Below are 24,031 nucleotides of genomic sequence, written 5' to 3' on the forward strand. Positions count from 1 at the left end.
TAACAAATTCTATAACGCGTCCCGCCAAAGAACACTTGACAGCTGGCAAGCTTCTTGGGATAAAGATGATCATCATCATCATCACTAGGGTTGAAACAGTTCAACGGAAAATCATAAGCATCACTGCCTTTACCATGAAGTAACGCTTGTATGAGTAATCGTCTTTTGAATATCAAATCTTTTGAACTAAGAAGGACATTCACACAAGCCACATTCGCAGAAAAACTGACGCGACATCGTACAACTAAGCCGAATTGACATTTTCGAACTAGCGTTTGTATAAAAACAACTTCTGTTCTGCTCTATTTGAATTTTTATTCACTAAAAAGATTTCTTCGAATGTGCGATCATCCGTTGATATTGACACAGAACAATATACGAACCGCATAAGCAATTTCGATCCAACCCCAGTCGTCTAATGTTTTAACAAAAGACTACTCGACCACTTCATATTTATTTCAATATAATTTAATTCATTTAGGAAGATTTTAGTTTTAGTCACTACTACACATATTGTTCGACGAAATATGAATCTTAAATCTAAATTACGTATAAAGCCCATTCAACTTCCTACATCAGAACTAATTGTTCAGGCCTTGAAAAACTGTGACAAATTATAGAACATTTCATTGACGATTAATAGCATAATGCCCTGGCACGTTGTGATTCCTCAGACTGAATATTCTAACAATGCGTCTACCGTACAAAGCCATCGATGAAAAATTAACACTTCAAAGAGCAGTCACTCCATGGCTGCCAAGGTTGGTCGATAACCATTAAACATCAGCGAAGAGTTGGATCAATTTGGTCTCGTACCAGTTATCACCAAACTATGATGCAGTATTGCCCGGCTCAGCTGTGATAATTATCAAATCACCATCGAAAAGTCACCCTAGAGCACTTTTACCAAAAAGCGTCCAGTTTCCGATTATCTTCCTTTGTGAATAAAGCATTCTTTTTTTGCGGTAGAATCTTTGAACGATGTGCTGATAGACATAGAAGATAGAACCATTGTAACGAATTGCAGTACCCGAAGTGTTGAAGAGCTCATCAGCCATCAGTTTGCGACATGGTTGGACGACATTCAAAGGAGAAACAAGTTGGAAAACTTTCCGAGTACACGTTCGTGTTTCCTCAAAAACCGGAACCGAAAACTTGGAAACAGATTGTTTGGGACGGAAGAGATTCCAAATTCTTCGGAAGAACTAAGCAGAGTTGGTGTAAGTTATAGTATTTTTCGGTCGATCTAAGTCCTGCCAATCGAATACTGATACATCTTTTATAACGCACTGAAACGTTTTTTGTACAATTTATTTCAACAATTAGATGTTAGCCACATAATTAGATGCTGCGAAAGCTTTTTTCATACTTCTAACTAATATAAGTCATACGAGGTTATGAAGTCAAACATATTACAATTTTCATATTCAACCAGATGTATACCGTTGAATGTTTAAAGGAAAGCAAATCTTCTTTCTGAGAAAGATATGATTACGGGAGTTGTATGATAATTGTGATCTCAGTCATCTCATGAATGTGGATGATAGGCTTTGAACTAAATACGGAAACTCCCATTGTTTTTTTTATGAAATGATAAAGAAATTCCATATTGAATATTTCTTTCTTGGCCACGCAAGGAAATCATCAGTAGACGTGACTTCACGATACTCGACGTATGTCCAAACGACATAATCGGAACATCGCAATAAGCACAATGATTTTTCCCAGAAAGACCACCACAGTGGAAATGTGGGTATAACATGTAATAATTAGACATCACACGGATAAAACTCCAATTCACATCCAATCCAATGAACCATGGCTTTGTCGACATTCTAGGAATAATTAAGTGCATCCACCGGCCCGATCTCATTCCTAGAGGTTTACCAGTAGAATGATTCTTAATAATCCTGTTTTAACGGAAAGCTTCAATTATACTCTGACTATCTGTGATGATCAAATAATAACATTATAATTTGACAATTGAAACAACACAATTTGAAAATTTCTGTTATTTTACATTTTATAAGATGCACATAAATGAAGCGTCGTATTTCACGCAAACTTATATTCAAGAACATGTAAAATTGTACGATTTGAAAAATACATGACTTGAAATCATATGAAATAAATGACAAAATATAGGGGAAAGTATTATAAAGCGCCACTAGTGGCCAAAACGCCCCCTTCCTTTTTTAAGTATTCAAGACTTCTCTAAACACTCTCTCTCTTTTGTAAGATCTTTCTGACATGCAAGTATGACAATTGTCGTTTGCTGGAAAATATGAAAATACTAAAAATATTATTAGGCAGCTTTTCGATGTAAGATTTTGCTTCGACTAAACAAGCATTTTAACCGTATAAAACGTCTAATGGTCAGTTGCTACTTAGTAATTAACTTTTAGCAGTGCTAATGTCTCTATTTACAGCATAAAAATCCAAAGAAACAAAGCCATTTCGTTGATATACGAATTTTATCATAACAGTCACTCAATTGACATTATGCCCCTCCTTCGATCCAACAGTATGCTTTGAGTTAAAATATTGTTTTAAAGATTTATCACGGTTATTGAAACAAAAATGTTGGTTTCTAATTGTAATTAATTGATTATGTAATTGATTTTTGATGCAAAAAATATCTTCTTTATCTGCTGTTCTTCTATATCGACATTTCAAGGGGCATATTGCATCATTGATGTGGGGCATACCACTGATTTGTTGTGAGGAATATTATACGGTTGCTAGGGCATTATACAGTCTAATCCATGAAAAAAATCATCATTTTTACGATTTTTTTTTTCAGAATTATCGTTCAACAAAATAAATTCAAATGTTTTGCATGATAAAAAGCATCATTCGAACACTGTTTCTCAGCGCAGACTAATCAGAAGTGAACAAATGAATGCAGCATAGTTAGAGAAGAAGTATTTCTAGACCCCAACGTTTCTGTTTGATTTTTTTAATTTTTTTATTTTTGATGGTTGTTCAAAGTCGAAAAAATCCGTCATTTTGTAGCTGTTAAACTTCCCCAAAGTAACAAACAACGAGAAGGAAAACGTTGAGGTCTGGTTTTTTGTATGTATAAAGTGTGTGCAAAATTTAAAAAAAAATGGTGCAGTAGTTTTTGAATGACGATGGACACGGACTTTCAAAACTTGCTTTCGAGAAAAACGCGTTTTAAGTTTTTAGTCTATAAAATCAATGGAAACAATTAATTACTCCAGGGAGCCCGTAGGGTCTACCTTTTGAAGTTTTGAAGTCAATCGAAGTAGAAATCTTGGGCCTGTGCGCCGAGCTCTTGCTTCTTCGTTGAATGAGATAGCCATAGATAAAGGTCCATAACTTCCAGAGTTTCGTTCCAATAGGCTTGAAAATTTCACAAAAAATTCTTGAAATGTTTTACTAAAATAATAAATGATATTTCAAACGTGTTAGACTCTACCCGCCCCTTAAACAAAGGATAAAACTTGCTTCATTTAGAATTGGAATAAACTTTTACTCATATTGTGGCGCTCCTGGTTGACGGATTTGAAAGTTCTTGGCGCCCACGTGTCGGGAATTTTGTCAGCTTCACGTATGATTTTTGACATTCCGCAAATCGACTGTACTTTGTAAACAATCAACATGGAAGCCGAAAGAAGGGATAAAATTGTGCACAGTAATTTGGACAATCCATTGTAGTCTGCATCTAGGCTAGCTAAACAGCTGAAATTGCCCAGAAATACTGTATGGTGCGTTATCAAACGGTATAAGGAAACATTGACGACGATGCGGAAGCCTCAAGCCAATCGTCGGAGTGGAACTGTCGACCGGAAACTGCGTGGTAAGATTTTGAAAACGAGTAAGAGGAATCCTAATCTGTCGGACCGTGATTTGGTCAGAAAATTCGGTGCTGCTCATAGTAACGTGAGGAGAACTCGAGTCCGGGAAGGAATGAAGTCGTATCGAGCTAGCAAACAGCCAAATCGGACCATAAAACAGAATAGTGTGGTCAAAATTCGTGCTCGGAAACTATATGACCAGGTTCTGACCTAGTTCGACGGGTGTCTTCTGATGGACTATGAAACCTATGATAAGGCTGACTTCGGGCAAATCCCAGGTCAAAAATTTTACTTGGAAACGGCTCGGAGGGATGTTCCAGCCAAATTCAAATTTGTTTTTGCCTACAAATTTGCAAAAAAAAATTATGATTTGGCAAGGGCATTTGCAGCTGTGGCAAAAAACGAAAGTTTTCGTTACAAATAAGGCAATGACATCGGAACTATAACAAAAAGAGTGTCAACAAAAACGAATTTTGCCGTTTATTCGATCCCACGACCATCCCGTAATGTTTTGGCCAGATTTGGCAAGTTGTCATTACAGCAAAGCCGTTCAAGAATGGTCTGCAGCGAAAGGGGCTTGTTCCGAAAAAACCTTAACCCACCCAACTGCCCCCAGTTCCCTATTGAGAAATACTGGGCAATCATGAAGAGGAGACTCAAAGCAAAGGGAAAGGTTGTCAAAGACATCAATCAGATGACGACCTGGTGGAATAAGATAGCTAAAACGATGGACGAAGAAGGTGTCCGCCGCCTCATGTATTTTTCTTAAAAATATGAAAAAAAAACGCTACATTTGTACAAAAAAAGATCTTGAATTCAATAATAAATAACTGAAATACAGGCAATTGTCTTTGTTCCAATTTTATCTGAAGCAAGCTTTATGTCATCACTGCGAAACTCGACATTTGAGCTAAGACCCGAAGAGCCGAGTGTCATATACCATCCGAACCAGTTCTTCTGGATCGCAAAACGTCCGTGTGTGTCATATGTCATATGCAGAAAAAATGTGCACTTGGTAATCTCGAATATGGCCAAACCTATTTTCACCAAATTCGAATCATATGAAATGAAGACAAACACGAGAAAAGGTCCTAAGTGCAAATGACAGTTTCTCTTTGTTTACTTTCTTTTTTCGAGTATTACGGTCCAATCAGCAATCTTTCCGTCTAACACTTCACATAGGATAATAGCAAAACCACACGGAACGACCGAAATTAGCTCTGCGCCTAATTCGTATTACTGTTTTTGAATTAGTTGATTTTAACAACAAAATTTCCAAAATAACTATAAAATTAGTTAAAATTTAGAGTTTACTGTGCTGAAAAAAACTCTTATTTTTAGAGAATGTGTTTAGTTGGCGAATATTCTGGACACAACCCAGCAATATTTCAATCCAACACGAACTTCTTATTGACAACTAATTTCGTTATTAAAATCAGAAACTTTGATTCTATTTATCTATCACCGTCATTACTGAAGGACAGCAGTGTCAAAGCAAAACAATCCATTAAAAAGCTAAAAGGGACAGTCTTGTTGAAACTGCTCGCAAATTGTTTAGATGTTTTTCGCATGTGTTACGATATATCCCTATATAAATTTCTAAACCGATATGTAAAAATGACGTAAACTGTTAGTGGAAAGTGTATTTATTCAGAATTTGTTCGCACTCGAAGCGATTGTGCGTAATAATGTTTTTACGCGGAACAGTGATGTGAATTTCGAATGTTTCACTCTAATTGTGATGAAGGTTTTTTGTATCTTCAAACCTTCCGAGCTGCGCCGTCCGGTGTACTATTTGTATTCGGTTTTTGTTTTCCGAGTGCTCAAAGTTTTCAGTGAGAATGAAGAAACAGTGATTTAGAAGAAAAAAAATTCAAAAAGATGTTTACGTTTCGTTTATGTCTTTTTCTCCAACACAACATCGTATTTATACCTGCCAATATAGAAAAGACAACCGCGTCTGAATTTTTTTCGGCAGTAGTGTGCCATCTAGTGGCTAGTAGTCATTAAGGTGTTACCGTTTCGGTGACAGGGCGCCATATAGCTGCAGATTGCAGAAGCCAATTCAACCATTCATATTGGTTGAAAACAACATTATATTTCTTTAATTCAACTAAAAAATTAGTTGACTGGATATGAAGTGTGCCTTAGCTAAGAAATGACAGTACGTTTAATTTGTGAATTCAACTAAAAAAAATAGTCATTTCAACAAATATTTTATTATTATTAAGGGAATGAGAATAAAAAATCTAAATCAGCAAAAGTAAGATTTTTTTAGTTGTCTCAAAAAATAACTAACTAAAATCAGCAAATCAACTAATTTTTTCGCGAAAATGCTGATTTCGGTCGTTCCGTGCATCAACTTTCGATATACACTGTAGAATTTGTTGGAAATTACTGGAATTTGCCATAATAATTGAAAGAGAAAGTAAACCAAGAGAAACTGTCATTTGCACTTGGGACCTTTTCTAATGTTCATCGAGAAATATCTTTTTTGTATTTGCAAAACTAGCTTCAAATGAAAGTTCCCGTTGACCCATAGAACGCTTTTGAATTTTATTTGAGTTAGACTTCCAGTTCCTGAGCTACAGCATAGTAAGTAAAGAAATATATTTCAAGAACGTGTGTTTATGTGATATAAAAATCAGGGCGAATCTTTTGAACTAGTCATATAATTATCATAAAGTGAACGTCTTATAGTTAAATTGATTTCAGATACATCGCTGACCAAAACTCCGATTTATCAGATATGGCTGAACCAATTTAAACAAATTTAGAATCAAATGAAACGTATTACGGTCTCATAGAATACTATCAAATTCGATTTGGATCTGACTTCCGACTCCAGAATCACAAAGTGAAGTGTGTTTGAAATTTGAAACCGTCAATTAAAGTGACGTTGCAAAACAGGGAGACACAGTACTAAATTGGAATCGAGACTGTTTCAGTTCATGCTCGAACAAAGTTTACTGTTTTTATCCTAGATTCAATGATAAGTATTTTGAAGAATGTCGTAATAATATTTGTTATAATATGTGCCTAATCAACACAATTCCATTCAATAATTCAAGACTTTTGTGAGCCAAAGTTTTATCACTAACACTATCTTTTCGTAAGATCTTTCTGCTATGCAAGTTTGGTAGTTGTCGTTTGCTGGAAAGTATGAAAAAAACTAAAAATTTCATTAGGCAGCATTTCGATACAAGGTTTTGCTTCGACTAAATAAGAATTTTATCCGTCATTTCTTTGACATACTGATTATCTCAAAACAGTCACTTTATGGACATTTCAAGAAGCATAATGAATCATTGTTGTGGGGTACATTTGTAAGAGACATATTTTGCGGCTGCTGGGTCATTATGTCTGAGGCAAGCGAAAAAACTAAGAATGTGGTCGTTTTGGAAAATGTGTTTATATCAATCAATTCTCATCTTTTCTATTGCAGTCATTTATCAGGTGTACAACTTTGCTTCAGCCGTTTTCCGATTGGTGGTTGTACCGGCTGAGGCTGGTTAAAATACATAGATGATAATGCCTTTAAAGTGAGTGTGTACAGTGCCTAACGAATTGTCATCGCCGTTTCAGTGACAGTTGTTCTTGTTTTCGTATTATTCAAGCTCGAAAATGTCTGTTTTTGTGCCCAACTCTCGCCATTTGCGGGAAGTTTTACTTTTCTGTTACAATTCGAAAAAAATACAACTGAAGCGCATCGAATGCTTTCAGAAACTTACGGTGATGCTGCTCTGAGTAAAAGAACGTGTCCGGAGTGGTTTCAACGTTTTAAAAATGGTGATTTCGATGTCGAAGACAAACATGGTGGTGGAAGAAAAAAAAAACCTTCGAAGATGAATAACAATTTACTACGAGCTCTTAAAACCGGGTGAAACCATTCCAAAAGATCGCTACCGAACGCAACTGATGCGCCTTAGTCGCGCGCTAGAAGAAAAGCGGCCACAGTATCAAGAGCGACATGACAAAGTCATCCTCCAACACGACAATGCTCGGCCTCACGTCGCAAAAGTGGTCAAAAAGTACCTGGAAACGCTGAAATCTTGCCCCACTCGCCGTAAAAAAACGGCGGAAAAAACGGCGGAAGCGAAGTTGTACACCTAATAAAATTATGTTCCTCAGCCGTATTGCAATGAAATACTCACATTCTCAAGGAAAATATTTTAATAAACATGGAAATATCTCAATGTTTTCTTAATGGGGGCCTATTGTAACACTTTACCCTATCTATGATCTACCAATTGAGTCAATCCTGACGCATGTTTCATCAGGAAACCCGGATCAATTTCCCTTATTTTTCACTTTAATCTTCACTATTAACGGACATTCAGGCGTACTTGCTGTGGCCAAATAACCGTGTGAAGATGCATTGTCAAATCTACACGGAACCACAAAACCATCTAATTTTAAGTACATTCCATCCAATTTAGGTAAAGTGGTTCTAGGTAGTTTCTGTAAGGCACGTGTAAAAAAATACTTAAAAATGAGTTATATTTACTCTACAGCATTGACTCAATTTCAGGTTGATACGGTTTAATTAATTTTAGCTTATTGAACGAAACTCTCGCTGTTGGGTGGTTTTGCTCTTTGTATTTTGACAACAATGAAAGGAGCGAATGAAAGAAAAGATTCAAAAGAACTCAAAATTAAGTAAAAAGAAGTCCAATCAAAGGTAGTTTTTATTTTCCGTGTAATGCCGTTGGAATACAAGCGGATTGCAAAGCGATACGATATTAAGTGTTTTTGCACTTTCGATGCATGCACCTATATTAAAGTAAACGCGATGGGATGCAATGCACGACGCTAAATACTGGTCTTTCAAAACATTGCATACTCCGAAGTTTTCGATCGAACACAAATGATTCGGATCCGCTAATCCACTTTATAATGGTCTACCATAGTTCCTTAAAAGTTTTCTACCAAATAAGTAAAAATGACCTCAAGGTTAAAACCGGTTATATTTTTTTCTTCAGGGTACCTTTTCCTCTTCTATGGAATCTACTTCATTGTACTGTTCAGTCTATTTTGGGCATGTATGGAGTGCCTTTTTCTCACATTGAGCGACCGATACCCAAAGTATCAATGTGAAGACTCCCTAATAGGGGTAAACCCCGGACTCGGATATCGCCCAATGCCGGATAACGTAAAGGCGGCTGCAATGGTTCACTTCAAGCAGCACAACGAAACCGAAATGGATTACTGGACCTCCCGACTGGATAGCTTCCTGGAACGTAAGTGCAAGAAGCTAGTGAATATGGAATAGGGTTTTATTCTTTACCTTCATTTCAGCATACCAGCATAGCTTGAATTCACATTCGGACGAAGGAAGCAACATGATGCAGTGTAAGTTTGGCGAACAAGTACCTGAAGGAAAGGCTTGTATCTTTGACATTGACAAACTCGGTCCGTGCTCACCGTTAAATAGATATGGTTATAACGACTCACAGCCCTGTATAGTTTTGAAATTGAATCGGGTAAAAATCAACATCAATTTTTGTGTTGAACACTAAAAACACGTGAAATCTAATCCACAGATATACGGCTGGGTTCCTGATTACTACGATAACGTGGATGAGCTACCGGAAAATATGCCGCAAGACTTGGTTGAATACATCAAAAGTGTTCCGAAGGTAGAACGCCGGCAGGTTTGGATTTCCTGCAATGGAATTTATCCGGCCGATAATGAAGCAACTGGACCATTTGGTTACTACCCCAGCCGAGGGATTGCATCCTACTTCTATCCTTACACAAACGTCAAAGGGTATCTGAGCCCGCTGGTGGGAATTCAATTTGTCAACCCAAAACGTAAGAAACTTCCATGTTTCAGATTTCCAACGAATTTACGAACCGCAGATTACTACTTGCAGGAAAACGAAATATTTTCGTGGAATGTCGCGCATGGGCCAAGAACATCGCCTACAAAGGAGGCTCTCGACTTCGCATGGGATCGGTGATGTTTTCGATGATGCTCGACTGATACCGATACTTTTAACAACGATTCTTTACACGTAGTTACAGAAAATACAAAATTTCCAAAAGGATGGAGTATTTTTTATGTTCATCATGAATAAACAGGTGAGCTTCACCATCTCTGGCATTAAAGAAGTTAAATGTTTTGAATCTGATAATGATCAATTTTACGGGTCTCTGAAATCAAACAACGCATGTTTGCAGTATTTCAGAGAAGACAAATGTAATTCATGTTGCTGAGCATTTAAACAGATTTCATGAAGCAATTAATACAAATTAGGGTTATTGTACCAATAGTCATCTCATTAGTAGAGTCGTCATGTTAATTTTCCGAATACTAGTCGTTCAGTCAACGAATTGTGATAAAATAAATATCTTTGCATCGGCTCTAAGAAGTAATACCGCAGAAAAAATAGTTCGACAATTGTGCAATACTACTGTTATAGCAACAAGAAAGCTTAGAGCTGACACCTATTTTCATTGTACCATTGCAGTTAATCTACCGAACAGAGACAGTAGATCATACTCTAACTAATGGTTTTCGCACATGAGATGACTACTGGAGATGGGATGAATAGGGGTACTGTTACCCTATATCATCTCTTACAGAAATTATATTGGTCAATCTGTTGACTAATGATGCACGTGGAACCATTATTATGTTTCGCCACTGCTCAACCCTATACTGTTCCGATAATTTCAAGCTTACATTCGTGTGACACGCTAAATAAATTTTGATTAACACTACAGTGATAATTTTTTACTCGCATGCCTTATGAAGGTTTTCTTCTCGTGCTATTAATTTGTTTCGGGTTTCAGAAAGCCACAGCAAAAACGAATAAATTTACAGATGACACAATTTCTCATACGATACAATTCGTAATATCGCACATCGTCTAATGACTGAATTTTCATACAATTACTTAAAACTGTGGCTAACAGAGTTATAAAGTTTCTTGTGTCAGTACATAAAATACTTCAGATTGGATGAGCCCATTTAGAAATGAAATGGTAAAAAATGGTATTTTAATTCTATCTCAGGACGATCTTTGAAATCAACACACTCAAGTGTTTTTTTGTCGGCGGATATACAACATATTAAAAAAATTATTTGAAACACTGCATAGTTTCGAAAATTCGATTTAAATCACTGCATTACATGAAAAATTTACTTAGAAAATCCGCGGAGCTTCGAAAATTTACAGAAAAAACCTGTTTCAATCCACCTACTGTACTATAGCGGTGTAATGATGTCTTTTTCATATCAATCACATTCTTATATATAATACTGTGGTATTCTATTCAAAATGTTTCTCCTCGATTCTTGGAAAAAGCCAAAGAGATTGTTTGTGCATATGCAGTTGTCGTTTGGTCACCTCATTATAAAATTGACATTGATCGTGTCAAAGCTGTTGAACACAAAATTATTAGATTTGCACTCCGCAAGCTACTATGGAGGGACTCATTCAACCTTCCTAGTTACAAAGATCGCTGTCGGCTCATTAAGCTAGATCCGCTGTCTGTTCGAAGGAACGTTTGTAAGGCTGTTTTCATTGCTGATCTGACTCAATCACGTGTTGACAGTCGTGATTTTCTACAATTCATCGTCGCAGTCCTCGTTCTCATCCATTTATACGAATTTCGCATGCTAGAACCAATTACAGATATAATGAACCTTTTCCCAGTATGTGCCGTTAATTCAATACTTGCTCATAGGACTTTGATTTTCATCTTTCTCGAAATGCGATACAACGAATATTCTCTGATTTTTTTATATTTTCAGTTATATTTTCAGTACTAATGTTAATTCTTTCCGATCGAGTACCCCTTTCGTCTCTCCAGCCATCTGAAAACTAATAAATTCCCTCGTTGAAACTAATCCTTTTGTATCTCCTCTTTTCCTTTCTTCTTCGTTCTTCTACCATCTTTTTCGGCCACTAATTAAATCTATATGCCGGATCTAACCCCGGTTCGTTCGCCTGCTCTCATTTACAACTTCCTTTTTCATGCCCTTTCCAGCAGTACAATGTTTTTGGAATTCGGATGATAATTGGTTTGTGTTACGCATATTACTGTACAAAAACTTAAATTTACTCAAAAGTGCCGAGAAAAGAATAAACGGGTTCCTGCACAAACGACAACACAAAAACACCTGAAATTATGTCGGTACATGGGTAGCCTAATACTCCACCAAAATAACAATAGATGTCGCCTTTGCGCATAATAGCCTTTCATAAAAACCACTTGACCAACCTGCCCCGGTCACCCCTACTGTGGTATTCTTCAAAGAAAATTTCTTCGATTCTTGAAGGAACGACCGGAATCGCTCTGTTTGGCGATACTAATAATGACTTGGAACCGATTAGAACAATTTTGATGTCGATTTAGATTTTTTTAAGTAATTTGTTCGCTCCTTAAAGTGACGTTATAAACACACTTTACCCTATAATTCCGAAACCGAAAGTTGGATCCAGATGAAATTCAGATGTTTTGTATAAAATCATTAGACCTTTCATTTGAATTTTAGTTGGTAAAAATCGGTCTAACCATCTTTGAGAAAAATCAATACACTTATTTCCTTTTTTGCACATTTTACCCCATAACTCCGGAACCGGATGTCGGTTCCAAATAATATTCTAGAATGTGGTATGGGACTACAAGACCTTTCATTTGAATCTGAATTTGTGAAAATCGGTTCATCAGCTTCTAAGAAATTGGAGTGATCTCTGACCTTTTATTTGACCTTTTATTTGAACCTACGCTTGGAAAAATTGGATGAGCGGTCTCTAAAAAAATCAAGACGTTTTCAGTTCATTTTGCACTTTTTACCTCGTAACTCCCGAGCCGAACGTCGGATCCAGATGAAATTCAATAGAAATCTATGGAACAATAAGGCCTTTAAATTGAATCTTTGTTGAATCGGTTGAGCGGTCTCTGAGAAAATCGAGTGCACTTCTTCTTCATATTTTTGAACATTTTACCTTGTTGCTCCCGAACCGGAAGTTCGAACCGGATGAAATTCAATAGCAGCCTATGGGACCAAGAGACCTTTCATTCGAATCTAGGTTTGTGGAAATTGGTCAAACCATCGGTCAAATAGGGTAACGGAGATATTTTTTTTCAAACTCTAATATATTTTTAAGGTCCTATGAACCCAAACATTTAAGGTCCTATGCACCCAAACAAAATTTCTTAATACTTTTCAGATTTAACTTCCGAAATCACGCGGCGGCTATGCAGAAAAAGTAAAATATCATCAAAATTCATCTTTAAACAAATCCAATTTGTAGATCATGTGACCACTTTCAGTTTGTAGGTTATGTTAGTTGGTGCATAAAAGAAACCTTTATTTTTTTTCAAGATGCGAAGAGAAGTATTTGGAAGAATATGAGTGATATGAGAAAAGCATAATTGCCTCACTAGATGAATTAAAACAGGTTTTGTGATATCATCATCACCATCATCATTATTACTTTAATAAGAAAGCTGTCACACGAAACTATCTACCGGTTTCAATTTATAGAAATAGTTTTGATACTCTACAGACGTATTCAAGTATTGAATGCTGAAAAGCTATGGAGCAGCAAATTTTTTAAAAGCAAGTTTCGTACTTCAAATCTTGATATGTTGAATAACGTGAACCTGAGTAAAACTTTCCACGCTTTTTTTGGTTTCTTGAATCACTGATCAAATGATTGAAAAACTGCTTCATTGAATCAACTCTAAAAATATTAATACGGAGAAATCAAATACCTTGATGACACTAGCATTGTTATTATTCCGTGTTTTACTTAATATTTTTTTCATTACGGGTAACACTATTGAAGATTTGAAAAGACAATTTAAGGACAAAGTTTTCAGAATAGTTTCATGACGCGACACAAGAGCTGTAAGTTAGGTTTTAATCCAACTTAGCTTAGAGCATGCGACTTACCGGATCTCATCTCACGGGCTACCTACACTTATGATTTTTTTCCTTTTCCCAGTTCGTGACCGTTTTTGTTTTTACCGTGCGTATTGGAACTTCCTTCGCTACCAAGTACGAATGCGATCTTCTTGTTTGGTAACCCTCGGTGCGCCGATCGGGAAATTTAATTTGAAGTTATATAAACCAATAATCTAACTCCTACATGCAAAATAATATTAACCATATTTTTGGTAGAATAATTTATAACAATAAATTTTATTTCTTATGTGACAATATCTTATAAACCAGCAATTATTAAGATAAATGGATTGACTTTGTAAACGCGCTTCCATGTGACAGACATACATCAGTTAGCTAGATAACGCTGAGTCAATTCAGTTTGGCGTCAATCGTGTTTATGTCAAAACGTGTACGATTTTTACTGATTTTTTTTAATTTTCTGACTTTTTAGGAATGTTTGATTTCTGTGCATCGTGACGACGGTCTGATTATTGTTTTTGAAACTTTATTTCGTGCTTAATCCAGTGATTTTCTGTGCGGGGCTAATTCGGACAAACAAGTGGGGTTCATTCGGATACATAATTTTCTACATGAAATTCTTAACGAATTCTTGGAACATACCTGAATATTGATATTGGTTAATGTGAATTGTAGAGGAAGGTTGAAGCTACACAACGGAGATAACTTAGGTAAAAATTTAACAGAAGCTGCTCGATATTTATCTATATTGTATACAAGATACAATATAATATGGAATTTCACAAGAGAGAATCGCAAGTTGACAATTATCGCAGAAAATCTAATCGTTGATTCGACTTGATGATTCTCATACTAACTTTGCTAACCTTTGATTCTCAGAAATGTCATCGAGAGAAATTCGCTCTCGCACTGGTGTCTATTCTATGTTAAATGAGCCATGTCGGGTTTTTGTTGCTGCGATGATATCCGTCTCTCTTTGATGGCACTGATTGAATCGTGTGCTAGTCAGCGTTCTTTGATACGATAAAAGTCGTCCTTGGTCCCAGTATATGTTTGGTCATATTTTCATACGTTTATGTATGTGCATATTCTCTTTCAACTATTGCGGAGCCATTATGGAATTTTTTTCAAAGTGTCCAATACTAATCGAAAGCTTGTGGCTCACACTTGGAAGCTATACGAAGAGTTACGCGTCAAGTATAAAATCCATCTGGTGATTCGCGACAGGATAATTCCTGGATAATAATTCAATCAACCTTTCAGGAAAGTGCCCTGGCCCTAGATAGCATACTTTACGGTAGTTGTTATTATTGTATGCAACATTCGAACGTTGGCGTGAATCATGCAAGGAAACATACATAATAACACAGTTTCATAGTCGCAGTGATTTGCAACTTTCCGGAGGGAACCGGTTCCGGTAATGGTGAGGTTAAACCCAAAATAAAAAAAATAAAAACAGACGTCGCAGAGCAACTCGAACAAAACAAAAATGTGACAATCGCCCTACAAAGTCACACACAGTAAAGTATTCCAATCGGAATACTTGCTGCTGATTGAAAATGCTAATGCTTTCGTTATTCTTAAAACGAACGAACTTAAATTTGTGAAATTAATTTTTCACAACTCCACGGACAAGATCAGAACATTTTTCTGACCCGAAAGACGAATTACCTCCCATGTAAAAAGGTTTACCGTCTGCAAACAAATGTTCATAATTTGCGTTTTGCAACTGAGCATTGTTTCAATAACCAAACACAGCTTGCATCAGTACTCAACTTCTCAATAATAATTTCGTTATTATGTTGCGACCAATTCCGGTAGGAAGAAAACGTGTTTATATGAATCAACTAAATTCCTTTTTATGTGAAACAAATTTGTCTTAGACAGCTATGTATGCAAGCGTGCAGCATAGACAGTTTTATTTCATAAATAAAATGCGTATCTAAGATCCAAAGATATATATTTTTCATTCATCAACCGTCAGTCAAACCGCAGATTATCATTACTTGCCATTCGATAATAGGAGGTGAAGATTCTGCTTAGTACATTCTGGAATCGATCTAACTAATTGATTGATCATACTAAAAATCCGATATTGCTCGGACGTTGTCGTAAATATTTTTTCAACTAATTATCGTAACCCTCTATCATAGTAGTCGATGAACACTAAATTTGTTGCGCCAACGAACCAAAAATTAGCATACCGTGAAATATACACATGCCTATGTCTTATACTAGCTACAAAACTTTATTGGTGTGGTGGCCTTATCCGACTTTCTTTGATACAGTGATAATGGTCAAATACTGCAGGCAAACACTGCTGCAATATTCCACCCAAAGGCAAATAAATTACTAATGAAATGATAGGAACTGTCTGGTTATCGCACCACAGTAGCAAAATTTATCTTATCATTATCCGACCTTAGCCAGAGCCAGGCACGACCTGCAATGGAGGATAGAAATGTATTCGAATCATGCAGCTTTTGAACCTCACTGTGCTGCAGTAATGCCGTCATACTTTATCGATCGACGGAGTTAGATTAACAGAACCTTCCGCATTTATGTGAAACACGCGTTCGACAGTCTTCTTCTGTCAGCTGTAGATAAGAGTTATCGGTAATGAAACATACCATAACACTATAACGATCCTTTTCATTGGTTACATTAGTGATTTAGTATTTTCAACTTGGCTTTTTTAACATTTTGGAGCACTTGATATAACATTCGGTAAAAATAACCACGATTATTTGAATTTTTCTTTCACGTTTTAAGGTAAATATATCAGATAATACTAAGTAGGACATGTTGAACATCACACATTTGTTTACCACTTTTGACATTGTCGTACTGGGAAATGACTTTCTTAAGTTTAGTGGCGCATTCTGATCGCTTTTCGGGCAATGCTGGATTCAATTTTATTATTTGCCCTCAGTACCGTTTAGCTTCTACAGTCTCCTCTGGTTTGAGAAGGATGTAGAAGGATTGCAAAGTTATTCAATGTTGAAGTAGAATATATCTAGCTGGTGCACCATGGGATAAGTATAATTTTGCACACCGCATTTCACTTTTGCTGCCCTCTTGCTTTCAGATCATGAGGAACCCATTTTTCCATTTTGTGAAACTTTCTAATGATGTGTAGATGGTTTATCCTCTTAGCCATTTGTTTTTCATCCACTCAATTATTTGATTTTTATCCTTGCAATTCAATATCCTCAATTGTTTTGAGATTATCTGTGCGCTCTTAGATCTTCCACACTGAATTCTCTAGTTCTAAATCATTCAAATCAACGTTCACAAGTCGCGACCTATCGGAGCATATTCTACGTAAGCTACAACAATTGATTTCAGCAGCTCTATTATCAAAACAAAGTAATGAATCAACACTTCCCGCAAGAAAGCTTTTTACTAGGCAGGAATTTTGACAAAATCACTTTAGCAATGGTTTCTTAAACATGACATACATACAGCAAAAATGACGCCATAGTTTCGACACTGAACTCATCTCTGTTTGCAGAGACATCTCTTGAAAAAATCTAGCATTATGAAACAGGTACTTGATTCGTGCGTCTGCACTATCCTTCATTCGCTAATTCACCGCTGAATATTGAGCTCTACGGCCAACTACTTTTTGGACGTATAGAGCATCTGAAGATGTATAAGGATTGCTTATAGAAAGTTTTATACTTATCTGCAAAGAGATTGTACCCATAATGTCAGTGTCGTCAGTGAAGCCATTGATTCATGTTGATCGTAGAGTGGAGGACAAGGGTTCTGTTCTACACTCTTAGAAAACACGAAATTTAGGTTTGACGTAAATTCAAGCATACCGTAATTTCTTCGGTGATGACACAATATTACATCTATTAACATGTAAAAATAAGTTTTGCGTCTGTATCGATGTAAGTTTCAGCTAAATGAACTGTGGAGGTAATGACATGACTTACTTATTACATGCTTTGAATTGTGAATGTAAGTGAATCACGACGCACCTTTTATGTGCATCTGTAAAGATGTAAATTTTTCTAAGTGTATATTTAGGCACACCCCGAAAAAATCATTTGAATTTGCGTCTTCTGAGACCATTCACACATACTTTTGCGAACTCTTAAACTGTGGGACAGTGTACCGTGCAGATAGAAGACGGAACGCGGAGACGGTGTACGAATTGCAACAGCTACTTGAAGAACCACCCAAAAAACGCACAGCAAAACTTTGGCGACTGCTTTAAGCTGGACATGTTATCACGATGCCAGGCGGCAACGCCGTGAAAATTGCTCTTCAATGGCTGATCCGGTAGACACAAGAAAAAGACAAGCACAGCGAGCGAGTTGGATCGATCAAGAGCAGGGTGATTTTCGAAGCATCCTTGGCTGACGAAGGACCGAGCTTGGGGATGTTTGCTGGATGCAGCAAAGAACGCCACAGAACACAAGGCTGATAGGTACGGTAAGGAAGGTGCTATGCTTAGGAAGTGATTTCTGGTAGGTATTAATGTTAAATATTTCATTGTCCGATGACGAAAAATGTTTTAGCTTAGCTTTGTTATATACACACTTAAAAAATGTTACATCTTTATAGATGCACATAAAAGGAGCGTCGCGATTTACTCACATTCACAATACAAAGCATTTAAAGATAAGTCATATCATTAACTTCACAGTTGTTTTAGCTGAAACTCACATCGACACAGACGAAAAATATATGTTTACATGTTAGTAGATGTAAAATTGTGCCATCACCGAAGAAATTACGACATACTTGAATTTACGTCAAGCGTAAATTTCATTTTTTCTAAGAGTGTAGTTTTCGCAATTCGTTGTTTCGGGTTAGGCACTCTTTAGACGCTCTATGGAATCTTAAGTTCTTAAATTATCCGGATTGTAGAACAGACATTGACCAGCCTCAGCAGCTTTTTGTCAATGGTTATATTTCACAGAGTTTTTTAGCCCTTTTTTATTATTACATGGACAGAACTTATTATTTTCGGGTACAACATTATTTTTTGGTAACATTTGCTAACCAACTTTCAATTCCTGTAATGCACGTGGGAATGCTTATTATTCTTTTTTTTTCATTTAGATGTTAAACAATGTATCGTTAGAAAGCATGTGTCTTATTTTTTTTTTTTGTTTTATCCATTAACAATTTTGTAAAACAGTTTCAAACATATACTGATATCCTTTTCATATTCATTATTTGCATCTTGACTTCATTATCAGTTGACTATGCTTTGTGATAATTATTTGCGTCCCATAAAGCAATAGTTTTATTGCTTCATTGCTAATTACGATGTGTATTTACGAACGGTCTGCTTTAGTTCATTGTAAGGCTAGAGTTGGATGTCTGGTATCTGTGGGAGTGTACCCAATGTGAACTAGTCCGAATTTTATCGATTAATGACACGACGAACGCAGTGTGGATGACGCCAACTGTATTTAAGCTTTACCCCACTAATTTCCATAAAACAAATATTGTATTTGTCCATACCAATTCATGTACCAAACGTATACCAAGAATTCCGAAATTTCTGATGAACGATGAATAATTAACAGCAGACCAAACGATTATTACAAAGAGTGCTGATTATATCGTAAGCGAGCAATTTGTCGATCTATTATTCAGCAATTGTCTGAATCGAACATAAACGAACAAACTAAGTAACATTTTTAATTTTAGTAAATACTTGTACAAGTCTCGAGTGTTATATCATAGATCTCGCATTTAAACTGTAAAATAAAAAAACATTGAAACTGTAAAATAATAAACTGTAAAATCAAATAAAAGTTCCTATAGTCTCATAGGTTGCTGTTTAATTTTCATCCGAGTCCGACTTTCGGTTCCAGATTTATAGAGTAAAATGCGTTTAATCATTTAGTGCGACGATGCAAAATAAAGAAAATCCTTATTAACTTGACACAACTATTTGCAAATTGAAAAGGTTGTTTTAGTTCATACCTAAACAAAGTTTCCTATTTGATTCCAGAATGAAAAATTAAATTCTTGACATAATCATTACACCACTAGGTGGATTAATGAAGGTTTTTACCCAACGAGTTTTGGTCGGGTGCGAATAAAATTCTTACTCCGGGTAATTTTTTAAAATTTTATATCGGGTGCGAGTAAAAATTTTTACTGCTCACTCGGGTACGGGTTGGGTTCAGGTATAAGAATCTCTTTACCCGACCATCTCTAATGTGCACCTCGTGCACTGCCCAACCGGTCAAATTAAAGGAACTAATTACATCCCCATCCGCAATCAATTATTTTTTAGAATCTTATACCTTATGATCAAAAGAGAACCGGAATTTTCATTATAAAATTCCCGCGCTTGTCCAATCGGTAAACTTTTATTATCTCAAAGTTGGCGACACTTTTATACACATTCTGTCAAATTTTGACGCATATCGTAAGATTAGTTTTTGTTTGGCGTCTATACAAAGAAGTTGAAAAATTTTCGTGTGGCGATTTTTATAATGGATGAAAATTTAGAACAACGTGCGTGCATCAAATTTTGTGTTGCAAATGGATTTAAGTTTTCCGAAACGTTGAAAATGTTAGAAAAGGCCTTTGGTGAATCGTGTCTAGGAAAAACACAAGCATACGAGTGGTATAAACGCTTCAAAGGTGGTCGTACAAGCTTGGATCATGATGAGATCCCTGGCCGCCCAACAACATCTGTTACTGAAGAAAACATTGAATCGGCGAAGCAAATCGTGTTGCAAAATCGTTCTGTACCGATTAGAGAGAATGCTGTGTTGTTGGGCATCTCTTATGGCTCAGCCGAACACATTTTAACTGATGTTTGGGGTTTGAAACGCATCGCTTCTCGGCTGGTGCCAAAAAAGCTGAATTTCATCAAAAACAGCGTCGTGTTGATGTGGCCAAAGAGATGATTTCCAACGCAGATAGTGGCCCCACATTTATCGAATGCATCATAACTGGTGATGAGGTGTGGATCTATGAATATGACGTCGAAACCCCACAACAATCAACCGAATGGCGCTTCGAAGGCGAGCAGTTGTTCTAAATTTTCATCCATTATAAAAATCGCCACACGAAAATTTGTCAACTTCTTTATACAGACGTCAAACAAAAACTAATCTTACGATATGCATCAAAATTTGACAGAATGTGTATAAAAGTGTTGCCAACGTTGAGAGAATAAAAGTTTATCGATTGGACAAGCGTGGGAATTTTAAAATGAAAATTCCGGTTCTTTTTTTTATCATAAGGTATATTCGATGGAAGCAGGTCAAATGGTACCGAATATTAAACAATGAGCGATTTTGTCCACAGCATAATATGCACAAATTCATCCTTAGCTGCTTGCACTTGCTGGTCAATGGCAGCCAATCGATACATCCATATCATATACATCCAACTTAAAACTTCAAGTATCTTTTGTCGCTGTTTTCCGTGCACATGAATTTCTGCACAGATTCAAGAAAAGAAGTAATTACTCAGCTCTGAGATTTGTTGTTCTCTTAGTCACGTTTGGCTCTGTAAGAACTTGTATGCACACCTTCAGGAGAGGCTCCAGTGGCTTATGCTTATGGCAGTTGAAAATAAATTGCTGTCTCAGTTTCTACGTAAAAGCGGTTTTATTAATGAAGTTTTTTTTTTAAATAACTTTTTATTGGAATATGAGTTAAAATTAAATTATTAAGATTTAAATTGGGTGTTCAGCCACAAGTGGTGGCTTTTTAGCCCTATTATATATATGATTTGGTTATTACCATAAGGACATTATTTGCTTCCGCAATTCTGAGATTTTTGTGTAAGGAAAATTCTAAACCTACTTGTATTGTGTAATGGGGAAAAGGAACTTATATACTAACTTACTAACTAATACAGAGAGCGAATCGATTCAATTGAAGATTGCAACGATTTTTGTCGGAATTTGCTTATAATATTATGTGACATAACATCTAATGGTTCTATATTTGTGAGTCTGTGTAACTCATTTGTACTAAACCAGGGAGGACGCTTCAAAATCATTTTCAGAATTTTATTCTGAATCCTTTGTAGCGTTTTCTTCCTGGTGGAATAACAACTTGACCAAATTGGTACTGCATAAAGCATGACTGGTCTGAAAATTTGTTCATAAATTAACAATTTGTTTTTTAGACAGAGCTTAGAATTTCTGTTTATAAGAGGATATAAACATTCAATATATTTATTACACTTTGCCTGGATTGATGAAGTTTTTGACAAATTTGTGCAGAGCTTCAAACTCAACTATTGTATCTTTGATACGAAATAAGTTTAATAACAAATTCCCATCCAAAATTGTATCGTTATTTTATTGTATTGGACAACACAAGCGAACATCCATTCCTCAATGTTTAGTTTTCATTTACATGAATTGTTAATTGATGTCATGCCACATAAGCAGTGCACAACCCGTGGAACTTGTAAGCATACCTTCAGGAGAGGCTTCAATGGCTTATGCTTATGGCAGTTGAAAATAAATTGCTATCTCAGCTGCAACATACAAGCGGTTTTATTGACAAATTTACTCTACGTGCAGAGCTCTGAACTCAACCCGTAAATGTTGTGACGATACGCCACTGGTCATATGAGTACTAGCATTGCTTACAAATCACCATATGGAAAGAGAGGATAAGGGACGCGGATAAGTTGAGCTCACAACCTCCATTTGATACCATGTTTGTACATTAAAGGAAAGGAAAACGTAGTTTTGTAACATTTTATCTGATGGGACTTTAGAATGGATAGGCGCTGATCTCGCAAACCGGTTAGAATAGATTCTAGCCTCGACATTGAAAGATTCTTAGTGTCAGTATGATCGGAGTACTAGCCAAGAAATTGTTTCATATACTGTTGATACAGAGGTTAAATTCCGATTCAAAGTGTAGCATCCTGGCGGTGATATTATTTACATTACTTACAACTTCAGAAATAGCCGAAAAAATAAAGACTATTCGGAATTGGACTCTTATTCTGAAACAATCAACAACTTTCCTGACACTAAACACGTAACCCGATCATCAAGCCGTAACAAGTTTTTAACAAAAAAGTAGTTTTCGTAACAAGCGCTGCTGTAGATCTGTTCTCGTTAGTAATTAAAATAACAAAGTTTTCTGATAAGTAACAACACCGGAAATTGTGTAGATATGATTTTTTGATCGGGAAGCGTTATGATTAAATTGATCATAAAATCGGCATGTTTCTTAGGAAATCGATTGGAAGTAAGTCTAAGTGTACCAACTGTAACAACGAAATTTGAAACAAAAAAGTTCTCAATATTCGTTCTTCGAAGCCAGTTCATATTCACAAAATCTTGATAAGCTCTATTTAAAATCAACAACAATCATTCATTCCCGGACGGTTTCGTGACATAAACTGTGAACTGTCCCACATATGAAAAAGCACGTTTTTGTCTCACTTCTATAGTGCTTTTGATATTTTGTGTTTCAAATTCATTTCGGAACCAAACTTGTTTTGTAACCATCGCATTCGATAGTCACCATTCGGAAACATGGGCGACTCAAGCAGCAGCCGATGTAAATAACTTTACCGGTTAATACCGGTCCAATCTTCGTATGACACGCTATTCATTCAAGTCGTTTCAAACCAGCCTTGCGTTTTATTTAGAACGCACCCAGTGTCCTCGTCACCGGCGGAGCGCCGCTACGCTAAGAGCAGGTTGTTTTGTTTTTCTTATACCCACAAAACCGAATCTGCGCAATCGATTGATATCGAACACGCAAGGCAAGAGTTATACATGCGTATAGCTGTTGTTGAGGTGTGAGATTTCCTCTCGGAGCCTCGGTTGGGGTACACGACCACAGAGCAGTTAGGGCAATGGGCATATATTTGATAACCTGACGGCGCTTAATACACTAACAGATAATAATGAAATTGAATATTATAAAAGCAGCAATAAACAAAACCTTTTTAGTTTTACTTACAAAGCAATGTTTTCTGATTTTTTTCTTTTGGTATTCTGTTAAACTCTGCTTCCGGATTGCTTCCATTTTCGACACAAAAATATGATTATTTTGCTAATTACGCTATAAACTGATAACCCTTTAGTTGAAAATACGACGGCCGGGAATCGCACAAATATTTTACAACAAATTTCTCTGTTGCGCCAATACGTAATGTTTAAAGCTAATCTTGCCGTAACCTGCCGTATCGTCTGCATCGTACTTCATGAACACTATCTTCAATCATAGAACATGAGTTCTTTTTTCTATGTTTTCAGACGTTCAGAAAAAGACAACGTTAAAGGAATACTTTACATTACGATAAATCATTCAAAGTAAAACATTTCCGTTTAGTAAGAGTAATTTTCTGA

At 36.2% G+C, this 24,031-nt stretch overlaps 1 protein-coding gene across 1 annotated transcript; it reads left to right on the plus strand.

The window, feature by feature from the left end:
* The first annotated feature begins 1,069 nt into the window (after positions 1–1,069).
* On the plus strand, positions 1,070–9,836 carry LOC131429125 (sodium/potassium-transporting ATPase subunit beta-1-like). The gene is made up of 5 exons (XM_058593172.1): positions 1,070–1,220; positions 8,804–9,061; positions 9,120–9,304; positions 9,365–9,635; positions 9,698–9,836. Exons 1-5 carry the CDS (start codon positions 1,070–1,072, stop codon positions 9,805–9,807), a joined length of 975 nt encoding a protein of 324 aa, XP_058449155.1. The 3' UTR covers positions 9,808–9,836.
* Positions 9,837–24,031: the final 14,195 nt, after the last annotated feature.

The sequence above is a fragment of the Malaya genurostris genome, chromosome 2, assembly GCF_030247185.1.
Source record: "Malaya genurostris strain Urasoe2022 chromosome 2, Malgen_1.1, whole genome shotgun sequence".
Taxonomy (NCBI): Eukaryota; Metazoa; Arthropoda; class Insecta; order Diptera; family Culicidae; genus Malaya; species Malaya genurostris.

Bases quoted from the DNA above. Each gene is read 5' to 3' on its own strand.
- LOC131429125 (XM_058593172.1), top strand. From the start codon at position 1,070: ATGGTTGGACGACATTCAAAGGAGAAACAAGTTGGAAAACTTTCCGAG. The intron at 1,221-8,803 runs GTAAGTTATAGT...TTTTTTCTTCAG, and splicing joins AAGAACTAAGCAGAGTTGGT to GGTACCTTTTCCTCTTCTAT. The intron at 9,062-9,119 runs GTAAGTGCAAGA...CCTTCATTTCAG, and splicing joins ACTGGATAGCTTCCTGGAAC to CATACCAGCATAGCTTGAAT.